Source organism: Mizuhopecten yessoensis, unplaced genomic scaffold, assembly GCF_002113885.1.
Source record: "Mizuhopecten yessoensis strain PY_sf001 unplaced genomic scaffold, ASM211388v2 scaffold11049, whole genome shotgun sequence".
Taxonomy (NCBI): Eukaryota; Metazoa; Mollusca; class Bivalvia; order Pectinida; family Pectinidae; genus Mizuhopecten; species Mizuhopecten yessoensis.
In genome coordinates, this window is record NW_018408853.1 from 436847 (window position 1) to 451108 (window position 14262).

At 35.8% G+C, this 14262-nt stretch overlaps 1 protein-coding gene across 1 annotated transcript; it reads left to right on the plus strand.

Moving 5' to 3' along the window:
* Positions 1 to 660: 660 nt before the first annotated feature.
* LOC110465069 lies at positions 661 to 7146 on the plus strand. The gene is made up of 4 exons (XM_021520647.1): positions 661 to 789; positions 1151 to 1701; positions 2957 to 3155; positions 6748 to 7146. The coding sequence occupies exons 1-4, from the start codon at positions 726 to 728 to the stop codon at positions 6870 to 6872; spliced, it is 939 nt and encodes a 312-aa protein (XP_021376322.1). The 5' UTR covers positions 661 to 725; the 3' UTR covers positions 6873 to 7146.
* Positions 7147 to 14262: the final 7116 nt, after the last annotated feature.

Genomic DNA, 14262 nt, shown 5'->3' on the forward strand with positions numbered 1-14262 from the left:
TAGCTTTGAAAAATCATTTCTGAAACGAAAATAATACCCCGCGGGACTTTTATGAAAACATTATCAATTCAATATTTATAATAAGCAAAGTATAATCAACAACAGTGTTCTGATAGTAGAATTCAGTGTGGCTAGACTGTGGTTCGAACCCCATACATCGGATTGTTATACCAAGGACTAATATAGCAGGGTCTAATTCCGTGGTTATACTATCGATCTTACCGATTTAGCTACACGGTCAACGGAAATATCTTGTGTCCAAAACGAAATTAAGGGGGTTACAGCATATCTGAGTGCAGTAGGACAGGGGCCCTTAAGTAGACGTCATCTTAACTGACAGTTCTTGTATAAGAACTTGAATATAAGAGTATACGGTAAAACTTGGACATAAGAGTATACAGTAAAACTTGGACATACAAGTATACAGTAAAACTGGACATAACGCCCTTTCTTTAATTTGGATGTCCTCAATCAGCGGTCGTATATACATTTGTATTTAGGTCAGCTCCCAGCCAAAATACGAACAAGAGCAGTTTCGGGTCGACTCCTAAATCGATCCCGCGGTTGTACGTGTGGAATACTGACACTGTGCATCCCCGGCAGTGTAATATAGCGCCATTCGTGTTCACGATATTTGGCGTTTAATGTGACGTCATTTCCGTCGAAGTGACGTCAAGAAGACAGCTCAACATGTGTTGTCGCTAAACACGACGCTGACTCAACGAATGTACGAGTTAAAAGCACTGGTTTGGATTGTATTGACAGCTTACATCGTCACAGCTGTTACAGGTAATCACTGAATCGCTCATGGGGCCAAAGCCTGGTACTGATTACAATACATTTTCCTTTGAGAGATTCAAGTTATCTACATCTACTTTTCATAGGAGAAAGATATGATATAGTTAATGTTCCACAAGGGTGTGGTATTGCTATCATGGACTGAACCTAATTTTCAGTTACTCAATGGATACTGTATCCAACATAATTTCAGAAGTTATCTAACTTATTCTTACTAACATGAAAAATGGCAAAATAAGTATCGCGCGATAAGTGTCTTTAATTGCAATATTTCTCCTCGAGCTCTTTCGAAAAGAAGTTGTACTCATACGTTATAGTCTAGTACATACATTTAATATATATTCTCACACAGGAGACAACAGAGCCGAAGATACGAACGTCATTCGCTATGTCTCAAAAACTGATGACGTCAGAACGGATCAACCTACGTCAAAGCCACTTAAGAATACTGTCATTGTTGGGGACAATGAAGCGCGGGAAAATACCAAATATGTTTCATTACATGTAAACAAATCAGCGACAAAACAAACAGAAAATTACAGGACAAACTTTTCAGTAAAAGCACAACTTTTGTTTCCGAAACATAAACATGGCCGAAATAGAACACTGATCAACAGCCGAACGTTGCGTAGTTGTTGCCATAGGAACGCTTTGAGAACTTTTATAACTAAGAGTTTACACAACAGTAAACCAGACGAACACGAACAAAATAACGACGCTGAAACGCACCAAACAAGAGAAACATCAACAAATTTAAATAGTAGGCACCTGCAGCTTAGCGATGAAACTCAAACGGATAACGACGTCGGGAGCAGGTCTCACGGGACCGGTCGTAGGAGGCGTTACGCCTACGAGGACAACTACGACATGCAGTATGACGAGCGGTTCGACTACGACGATGACGTAAGTAGCTGCCAGAGTTAAATTGTAAATGTCTGGTCTGATTTCGTTTTGCTTTTAAGCCGCGGTCACATCTTACGGTCACGTACACATGCAGTTGACCGTAGTGGGGAATGACCGTAGTTGACTGTAGAAGACCGTAGGTGACCTTTGTTAAACGTATTAAGCGTAGTTAGACGTAGTTCCCTAACCCTAACTCCTAACTTCAACATTACTTAACCCTAATTCACCCTGGTTGACCCTAGTTAACCGTACGTACTTCAAACGTAGTCTAACCCTAGAAGTTGTCCCTATTTGACCCTACTTGACCGTAGTGTTACCGTAGTGCCATGTTACTACAGTCAACTACGGCAAACAATAACGGTCAAGTAGGGTCAATCACAGTAAGGTCAACTAGGGTCAACTACATTCAAACTACGATCACGGTAGGCTAACCACGGCAAACTCATGGGTTTCTTGAATTTAAAACTGCGTTGAACTACGTTTAATACGTTTAACTAAAGGTCACCTACGGTCTACTACAGTCAACTACGGTCATCCCCCACTACGGTCAACGTATATACGTGCGTGACCGTAAGATGTGACCGTGACTTAAGACCTATCGACAAAGTCAGTCAGTTAGTATCAATACATGATCTGTAATTCGTTATCTATACCTATGTGCGATACCCATTCTATCATAAATGTCGCATTAATATACAGTGACGCACCAAAAGTCACGTCATTTCCCCACGGATTCTATGTCAATGTACTAAAACAATCATGACTACGTTTGACATCCAGTTTTGAAACATGGGTTCAATAATTCACGTCCGATTTTGAAAACAGGATATGGACATCGGTGATAATTGTTTTTACTGATCAAGATATTGTACATTTAGTTGAGTGGTCGGGTGGCGCAGTAGATAGCGCACTTGCCTTTCACCAAGGAGGTTGGGATTCGATTCCCCGATCGGACGTGAAAAGGTTGGGGTCACCTGCCCGATCATGCATGCAGGGTTTCTCCAGGTACTCCGGTTTCCTCCCACATTAAAACCCCCCGCGCGCTTACATCTGGGCCAACAAGAGCTAGTAAATAATATAACTTGAAATAACTTGTTTCAAGTTGTTGTATTTTTTTTTTTATATTTTATACATTTAATGAATCTTTTCCAATATTAATATATATATACCCATAGTATATGCTAAATAAATATGGAAATATATTTTCGTCGCTTTTTTATCGATAGATTAAATAAATCTATAATTTGCTTGACAGCCCGAGGAAACCAAGAAATGGAAGAAATACGCCAAAAACTGGGACAAGATTGGCCTCCGTTTAATCTACATGGGATCCACTGCCATCATGGTCACGTGCTTCTGTTGTGTATGCTGCCGGAAGTGCTGTCAGCTCGCGTGCGACTCCTGTTGTCACTGTTTCTATAACTGTTTTGACAGGATTCGCTGTAGGGATCCAAGTAAGTACATTCACTTACATCTAAGGGAGACAATCCACCGTCAAAGAAGGGAGACAACCCGGGGTCGACGTGAATGACGTGACTAGGGCAGGACTTATGAGAGTTAATAGGGTTGGACTTTAAGGGGACAATAGGAGGCGACTTCAGTGATATATTGAGGGTCAACATAAAGGACACAATCAAGGGTCGAGGTAAGGGATATTATTGGGTTCTACTTAAGGGGGACAATCATAGGTTCAGCTTGAGAGGGCAATCAGATGTCACCTTGTATTTCCAGAGAAGAAATCGCTTAAAGCAGAATTACTAAATTTGACTTAGTATATTTGCTATAACGAGCGTTAACAGGGTTCGACTTAAGAAGGACATTCGTGATTTAGCTTAAGCTAGGTAAAACCTCCGGGGTCATCTTCACCGGTTAGGTTTAAAGGTGACAATCCAGGGGGCAACATTAAGGGTGAGTTAACAGATAGTCCGCTTAATCTTTTTTTTTTTTTTTTTATCAACTAGTACATTATAACAATATTCAAACAGACAAGTAGAACAAAATATTTTCTTACTGTATGGGACATTTTAAACAAGAAGTTGAAGTTTCAAGTGATTGCTTTTTTAAATACAGCACACTATATCATCCTGTGTTTTTATGAACATCCGAATGTGAAGTTGAACCCATCTTGTCATAGTGGTCTTGTTCCTTGTTATATACATATACAAATATAGGGGCTTAATTAATCTTTAAAACCGCCTATACTATTTTACCTTGCCAAATATAAAGATATACAACTATTTGTGTTCAAGTGATCAATGTATCCCTGTGTATTCCCGTGTTTCAGTGTATCTCCGTGTGACAGTGTATTCCCGTGTTTCAGTGTATCTCCGTGTTACAGTGTATCTCCGTGTTTTATTGTATCCCCGTGTTTCGGTGTAATTTCTATTTTAATGTAGGACCATCCTGTAATGACCTGTATGACTGTGTACACTGTACCAATGTATCCTCGGGTTTCAGTGTATCGCCGTGTTTCAGTGCATAACCTTGTTTCGATGTAGATCCGTGTTTCGGTGTATCCCCGTGTTTTAGTGTATCCCTTTGTTTTTGTGTATCTCCGTGTTTCAGTGAAAACCCTTGTTTTAGTGTATCCCCGTGTTTCGGTGTAATTTCTATTTTAATGTAGTACCATCCTGTAATGACCTGTATAACTGTGTACACTGTACCAGTGTATCTCCATGTTTCAGTGTATCCTGTATTACTGTGTACCAGTGTATTTTATCATTGTATTCTGTGTTTAAGTGTATCTATGTATTTAATCATTTTATTTCTTTGTTTCAGTGTATCTATGTATTTAATCATTGTATTTCTTTGTTTCAGTGTATCTATGTATTTAATCATTGTATTTCTTTGTTTCAGTGTATCTATGTATCTAATCATTGTATTTCAGTCGTTCAGTGTATCTATGTGTGTTATCATTGTATTCCTGTGTTTCAGTGTATCCTGTATTGTTGCGTACCCGTGTATTTTACATTGTATTTCTTTATTACTATGTACCCGTGTATTTTATCATCGTATTTCTGTATTACTATGTACCCGTGTATTTTACATCGTATTTCTGTTTTACTATGTACCCGTGTATTTTACATTGTGTTTCTGTATTACTAAATACCCATGTATTTTACATTATATTTCTGTATTACTATGTACCCGTGTATTTTACATTGTATTTTTGTATTACTATGTACCAGTGTATTTTACATCGTATTTCTGTTTTACTATGTACCCGTGTCTTTTACATTGTGTTTCTGTATTACTCAATACCAATGTATTTTACATTATATTTCTGAATTACTATGTACCCGTGTATTTTACCTCGTATTTCTGTATTACTATGTACCCGTGTATTTTACATTGTATTTCTATGTACCCGTGTATTTTATCATTGTATTCTGTATTTAAGTGTATCTATGTATTTAATCATTTTATTTCTTTGTTTCAGTGTATCTATGTATTTAATCATTGTATTTCTTTGTTTCAGTGTATCTATGTATTTAATCATTGTATTTCATTGTTTCAGTGTATCAATGTATTTAATCATTGTATTTTTGTTTCAGTGTATCTATGTATTTAATCATTGTATTCCTGTGTTTCAGTGTATCCTGTATTGTTGCGTACCCGTGTATTTTATCATTGTATTTCTGTATTACTATGTACCCGTGTATTTTAAATTGTATTTCTGTATTACTATGTACCCGTGTATTTTATCATCGTATTTCTGTATTACTATGTACCCGTGTATTTTACATTGTATTTCTGTATTACTATGTACCCGTGTATTTTACAATGTATTTCTGAATTACTATGTACCAGTGTATTTTACATTGTATTTCTGTATTACTATGTTCCCGTGTATTTTATCATCGTATTTCTGTCTTACTATGTACTCGTGTATTTTATCATTGTATTTCTGTATTACTATGTACCCGTGTATTTTACATTCTATTTTTGTATTACTATGTACCCGTGTATTTTACATCGTATTTCTGTTTTACTATGTACCCGTGTATTTTACATTGTGTTTTTGTATTACTAAATACCCATGTATTTTACATTATATTTCTGTATTACTATGTACCCGTGTGTTTTACATTGTATTTCTGTATTACTATGTACCCGTGTATTTTACATCGTATTTCTGTATTACTATGTACCAGTGTATTTTACATTGTATTTCTGTATTACTATGTACCCGTGTATTTTACATTGTATTTCTATATACCCGTGTATTTTATGATTGTATTTCTGTATTACTATGTACCCGTGTATTTTACATCGTATTTCTGTATTACTATGTACCCGTGTATTTTACATCGTATTTCTGTATTTCTATGTACCCGTGTATTTTATCATCGTATTTCTGTATTACTATGTACCAGTGTATTTTACATTGTATTTCTGTATTACTATGTACCCGTGTATTTTACATCGTATTTCTGTATTACTATGTACCCGTGTATTTAATCATCGTATTTCTGTATTACTATGTACTCGTTTATTTTACATTGTATTTCTGCATTACTATGTACCCGTGTATTTTACATTGTATTTCTGTATTTCTATGTACCCGTGTATTTTACATTGTATTTCTGTATTTCTATGTACCCGTGTATTTTATCATCGTATTTCTGTATAACTATGTTCCCGTGTATTTTATCATCGTATTTCTGTATAACTATGTACCCGTGTATTTTATCATTGTATTTCTGCATTACTACGTACCCGTGTATTTTATCATCGTATTTCTGTATTACTATGTACCCGTGTATTTTACATTGTATTTCTGTATTACTATGTACCCGTGTATTTTATCATAGTATTTCTGTATTACTATGTACCAGTGTTTTTTACATTGCATTTCTGTATTACTATGTACCCGTGTATTATTCATTGTATTTCTGTATTACTATGTACCCGTGTATTTTACATCGTATTTCTGTATTACTATGTATCCGTGTATTTTACATCGTATTTCTGTATTACTATGTACCCGTGTATTTTACATTGTATTTCTGTATTACTATGTACCCGTGTATTTCTGTTTTTCAGTGTACCGTAAAATAAAGAACATGTGTGACAGGCTTGATATAAAGATGGATTACGCAACCTACAAAAACCTAAAGCAAGGCTACACTCAGGACTTGGCCGAGCAGGGGTTCCAGTTCAATTTATAGGCGTCAAGGTCACGGCATAGAGTTCAAGGTCAGCACACTTCTGGACTCGGCTACATTACACTTTAATATGACAATTATAAACTTTGGATATATTTCTATCACGGATGTTGTCTTAAAATCAGAACGTAAACACAATGTGCTCAAAACTACCACCACCAGGAATATGACGTGATAGACTTTCACTTAACATAGCTTTTCTCCCAAATCTCTGTTTCACCTGGTTATTTATATTCAATTCTATTAAAATCAAACAGAAATTAAAGGCAGGACAAACTTTCAACATTTTTTTGTCTCTTTTCTTTTGTCTTGAATACAGTTTACACAGTCCGAAGACACGCTGGTCATACGAGTAATAAACTTTCGGAATGGTAATATATCTTGCGATTTAAAAGTTGTCGAGCGAGACGATTGATATGTAATGTATAGTCGTTTGATTTCTTCTTACATATATTGATCTTGCTTTGGTTTCTTCCTTGAAATATTTCTCAATACGTTTGCATAAACTAAAGTCCATCCATACAGTTTTTACAAACACGTGACGTTGTTTACACTTTGGTTCAGGTTCGTGTATTTTGTCATGATTTCGCCAGTTTTCTCGTCTAGTTGTCACATGATGTACATGTAAGCTTATTACAACATTCAGTTATTTGTTTTTAAATTGTCAACAACATGTAAATAGGTTAAAGGCTTGTTTGATAACTTGTGTGGTGTCAATTTTCGGTAATGTATCTTGCGGTTAAAATATTTGAATTCGTAATACAATGTGCGGTTTTGAGTAATGCATTCAGCGGTGATAACTTCATCATAAATTGACACTTCCAGTTACATAACCATGAGAATTGCAGAATTATATACACAGAGCGTATACGTCTCTCACCTGTGTTACAATATAAATACATTGTGAAGTAAAGAGTGATATACAAACAATGTTTGAAGTTCCAAACTCCGTGTTGCCGACAGAATAATGCTCCACCATGTGATCTTGTTTCAAATGAACACCACGGCATAACTTACTATCTGGATCAAATGCCAAGTATTTCCACCGGGAAGAAGTTTTGATTGGTACTGCAGCTTCACTGTTGTTTCGTCCAATACCATAGATCTGTATTGATCAGCAATGTCCGGGTGATGGGTGGTTGCATGCTCTAGAACTTCCGTTGATGCTTTGAATTGTACTACGCAGTCATAACACCGGAACTGTCTCAGTTCAGCCATGCATCACTTGAACAATAAATATACAATAAATCGGTCACTTAGAATGTGGATGATATGTTTTCCATCGATCATAGCCTAGTAAGCCCAAAACGACCTATACTCCGAATTTCTTATTCTTGTTATTCTCATAACAGAAACCGTACGAGGAGCAGAACATACCTATCCCAAAAGTATATCTGATTTCATCTCCATTTTTGTAGAGGTTATTGTTTATCCTGTCTTATATATTTGTTACAGTAAAGTGCGTTGACCTTGCTATGTCAAACTTAAGCGTTTTCATACCTAGAGCAGATTCGCGCTACATGATTCACATGTGTCAGAATTCATATACGACAGACAACTACTGGTAAAGATTCCTAATTTCATGCGTTTGGTTTTTCCCGATTGACATTGATTTTAATTAGGTATTGCTTTTACTAGTAAGATGTTATTAGAACGATAATTCCTATAAAATCAAACCCAAGCATACTACTTAGAACACTGCTAGTAGCATTACGCAAAAGGCCGGTAACACAGCATTCAATATTACTGTAGACTGCTAAATACTTTAATCAACAGCCATCAATGACGTAGAGTTATGTGCCATTTTCAATATATTTATATACAGCACAATCTCGTTTTAAATATATCAACATATATCTTCAAGGTTGACATGTAATTTCTGCTTGGTTTCCTTTAAACAAATGAACAAAAGTAGCAAAACATCAACAATATTTGGTCAACTATGCATAACGAACATACATACATATATTCTTGTTGTATTATTAATATTAGCCGAACAACTTTCATTTTTCACAATATATCTTAAGAATATTTTATTTCAAAGTACACACAAAAATCGGGGCTAATGATAGCTTAATAACCGAAACCGAAACGAATTACACATTATGCATGCATGTATGCCAAAAAGGTGCGATTATAAATGTATATAGTTAGTTCCCCATCATGTGACGATTGCTGATCATGCTTATACACGTATAACTCGAGTTATAGCTAATTTTCAAATGGTATAAATAATCACGTGTTACTGGGTGTCTTGACTAGTTTGATTCAAAATTAATTTAAAATAGCTACGCATCATAGACAACAATACATTTTATTGTTGGTGTGTGTTGACGGCGAGGGGTTCATGTTATATCTGGACAACTGTCTCTCTTGGTAATGATCCCACATGAGTAGCCTAATGGCTTATATCAGCTTCATCACATACCGTATCTAGGGTATCTGCGATGTTGGTTATATTCCACAAGTATATGCAACTTAAAGGATGGTCACATCTTTCAAACAGATGTGTACAGCCGTATGGATATTCATGTTTGATGACGATTTGTACAGCCTTATGAATGTGTACAGCCTGGACGATACTCGCGTTTATTCATAAGGCTGTACACATCTTCATCAGACATGAATATTCATAAGACTGTACACATCTTCATTAAGGACGTACACCTCTGAGAAGTCAAAAATTTCCTGTATTAGACTTTTTTTCTTATATTGATTTTTGGAAAAAGGAGATAATGGCATAGTAGAAAATGCAAAAAAAAGAAGATATGTCGGTGTGTTCGTTTTTGTGCTATGATCGGTCAAAGATACCAATTTAACACAATATGAGAATTTAGGTGAATTTTCGGGTTTTGACCATTTGCAGAACAAATTCATACAATTTCTTCCAAGTGTGTTATCAGATATGTATGAATGTTTGTAGAATTGATAAAAATAATATTTTCATTGAAACTATGGAAGTAAAATGTCTTAAACTTATTCATTTTACTCAAAAATGCGATTTTAGTTACCCCTACCCTTTATTTTTTAATGAAACAATGCACTTTTTCACCATTTTTTGCCGATTAAACGCTTGATATAAAAAAATCCTGTAATAAACTTTTTTCAATATTCAATGAATCAAAAGAAAATGTGTTTCTCTTTCTAAAACAGTCACAAAAATGGGGGGTCGGTGTGCTTCTTTTTTTGTCCCATTATCATTTGTGTTATTTTTCCCCTTTTTCGGGGTCAAAACTCAAAAGTGCTTCAGTTACCCTAATATGTAAAAAAAAAATCAATAATACATAACTTTCCACTTTTTTGCATATTATTTTAATCATATTGAACATTATAAAGTTGTACAGCAAAATTGAACCTGCTACAATTAAAAATGGTGACACAATGACAATTTAAGTGATCAATCTAGTGTCAAAAAAGGAGAATTTTGGCCCTTTGTGAAGCGCAAGAAATTCACATAAAAACACTTTTTCAAAATGGCCGCCAAATTGGTCATTTTTTAAAAATTCTTGTAAAAAATGTTCTACGCACAACAGACATCTAGTTTTTTTTACATGTTTTTCAGATGTGTGTTTGCTATTATACCTATCATAATTTGTTAAATATTACAAAAACCCATTACACCAGATCAAAACGAGACTTGAACGTGACTGAAACCTCAGAAGAGTACATCCTTAAGAACCGAAACCGAAACGAATTACATATTATACATGTATGTATGCCAAAAAGGTGTGATTACAAATGTATGTAGTTAGTTCCCCATCACGTGACGATTGCTGATCATACTTACGCACTATAACTCGAGTTATAGTTAACTTTAAAATAGTACAAAGAATCACGTGTTACTGAGTGTCTTTTACAGTTTGATTCAAAATTAATTTAAAATAATTAGCTAAGCATCATATACAACAATACAGTTACATGTACTTGTCGGTGTGTGTTGGCGGCGAGAGGTTGCAGTGGGATATCCCATATCAACGTTCATGTTATATATGGAAAACTCTCTCTCTCTTGGTAATGAGCCCACATGAGTAGCCTAATGGCATATATCAGCTTCATCACATCCGGGTATCTAGGGTATGTGCGATGTTGGTTATATTCCACAAGTATATGCAACTTAGATGATGGTCACATCTCTCAAACAGATATTATGTTTGCCGACTATTTGTAAAGCCTTATGAATATTCATGTTTGATAAAGATGACAATGTGTACAGCCTGGAAGATACTCGTGTTTATCCATAAGGCTGTACACATCTTCATCAGACATGAATATCCATAAGGCTGAACACATCTTCATCAGACATGAATATCCATAAGACTGTTTACATCTCCATTAGACATGAATATCCATAAGGCTTGTAACATCTTCATCAAACATGTACGCCGAAATCGGGAAAGTATAACCGAAACCGCCAATTTTATTTTCTGATTAGATAGGGTAAATTTAGAGACTATCTTCAAACTCGTTAAGTTGAATGTGTGCAATAGAAAGTAAATGCTCATAAAAAGATAACAATTGGGGGGAAATTGAAGAAGAATCTGCTATAGGAGGATTTCGTATGGTTTCATTGGACTGTTAATCTCGGGCTACTAGGAACGGGCACTTTCTCAGGGAATGAAAGTTTAACAAATGCCAATAACTTCTACGTAGATTAGTAACTGCGTAAAAGGTATAAAACTACCTAGATAATTCATCAGATGTGAAGAGGGAAGAGGTTGGTTGCTCTATAATACCATCGAAAAGGCAACCGATCGCGAGATCTCGAAGGTGGCTGTTTGGATAAGCAAAATAGCGGAACAACTTGGAGGAATGTTGATAGCCCAACTTACTTCTCCCATAATACCGGCACTGTGTACCACCTGGACCTCCATGAACTATTTTAACCCCTGAAACCACCTAACTACTCCTAAGCAATCAATACTTCCCTACAAAATCTTGATCCTCTTATACTACCTTTACCCGCCTTAACCATTGAAACCACCTATACACTCATAAACAATCAACACCTTGCTACACTACTTATACTCTCATGAGCATCTAAACCTTGTTGAAACACATATACCATCATAAACCAGCTATCAACTCTTGAAACATCATTACCCTCATAACCACCTAAACCCTTCCAAATCATATCCCCCCTGAACAATATATACCTTTCTAAAACACCAGTACCCTTAATATACTACGTATATCCTAAATCACCTATACCCTTCCAACCACATATATCCTCCTAAATCACCTATACCCTCCCAACAACCTATATCCTCCTAAATTACCTATACCCTCCCAACCACCTATCTCCTCCTAATTCACATATACTCTCCCAACCACCTATAACCTCCTAAATCACCTTTACCCTCCCAACCACCTATATCCTCCTAATTCACATATACCCTCCCAACCACCTATAACCTCCTAAATCACCTTTACCCTCCCAACCACCTATATCCTCCTAAATGACCTATACACACACTCCTTTACCATATATACCAATTATTACCCCACACTACCTTTACACCTAAACAGTTTATATAAGCTTCTACACCTTTTTAAGTCCCTGCAGGTAGGGCGAAAGAATTGCCCAATCCTTTTGCATTTTTTTGGCAATAAATTATGTTTAAACTTAGTGTACGCAGCACAGTAAGACTCAGAAAGACTCAAACATTACCTTGCACAAAAGGCATTTTTTATTGTGTAACAGAGACATAAAAATGATGATAAACGATGACGTAAGAGAAATATTTTTTTGCACTCGAAATATTTGTGATACGTTTATGTGGTGCACTCAAAGTGCACTCAGAGAGGGTACTCAAAGTGTGATAAACTATATACAACTGAATAGATCGATAAGTAAATCACAAGAGTGCAATATACTTTGACAGGTATTATCAAATTTCAAACCTGACAAAGTGTTCACTTAAGAACATTGTTTGTTCAGTTGTTATTGCAATTTTGTAACACGTGAAAGTAAATAAGTGGCTTAGTTAGGCATTGTTGCTAGGAACAATAATACGTTAAGTGTACGTTACGGAGTGCAAACACAACGCGATTGTTACTTAAAAATGGTTGTGAAACCGTAGAAAGTACATAAAAAGGTTAAATACCGAACAAAATCCTTTCATGAGTAATGTTGTGACAAAAGTTGGTCACTGAGATCTTGATATATTAAAATTTAAATAGAAAAATAATATGGATATATCGATTATGATTTTTACCGACAACAGATAAAACTGTTTCAGCTTTAAAAAAAACTATCTTGTGTCCATAGTTGAATCTTATGTATTGAATAAATTAAGACTTGTATACAGATTAAAGTTTGTGGTTCATATATGGAATTGACTATTTTTAAGGTTTAAAAGTTTGTCCGGAGCATATCTTCTGTAATGTTTCATATGAAGTAACCAAATTTGGTGTACAAAGACATCATGGGATGATAGAGTGCAGAGTGCAAGAATTAGGTCATTGACCTATGGCTTGACCTTTGACCTTAACTTTTGAAAGACTTTGTCCGGAGCATAACTTCTGTACTATTTCACATGGAGTAACCAGATTTGATGTACAAGGACATATTTGGATGACGGAGTGCAAAAATTAGGTCACTGTGACCTATGCTTTGATCTTTGTCATTAACTTTTGGAAAGGTTTGTCCGGGACATATCTTTTGTACTATTTCACCTCGAGTAACCAGATTAGATGTACAAAGACACCTTGGAATGGTGAAGTGCAAGAAGTACGTATTTTTAGGATACTTTCCTAACAGAAGTCCCTGCAGGTAGGGAGTAAAAATGGTACCTGCTGCCCCAATCTTAAGAGGCGACTAAATTTGGGACCTTATCTTTTCTCTTCTTTCTAAATAACTTTCTTCTTCCTAATGTCTCCCTTGGCAATGCCTCACTTTTGGCCTTTACCTGAGCGTTAGCCCCTGTGAGGAAGGCTTTGGGTTCTGTCCCCTGGCCAAGACGTACCAGAGTCTGTAAAAATGGTTGTTCTTACTCTTGCTTAACTTAAAGCCTTGTAGTATATAAATGCATATTTATTCATGACTTTCCATGCACATATCACTTGCACAATGTATCAACTGAATAAAACTTTCAAATGAAAATAAAGCTGTTATAAGAAAGTCATCCACGTGTAGACCTCTCGTCGTTTAAATACTAATAAATCAGATAATTGATTTCTGTAGGAATAGCCTGTAACCGTCAAAAACAAATACAAAGACGCGAGTATATAAGAAATAAATGGATAATGACAACGTAAACATTACAGACAGACTTGCCAGGGCTGCTACAGATAGGTGTTGACTCATGTGAGTCATGTAGAGGAATGGCTGGAGAGTTGGGTGGGGACGTGACAGGAACTTTGGTCTGCATTCCGTGCATACTGCTCCCCCCAT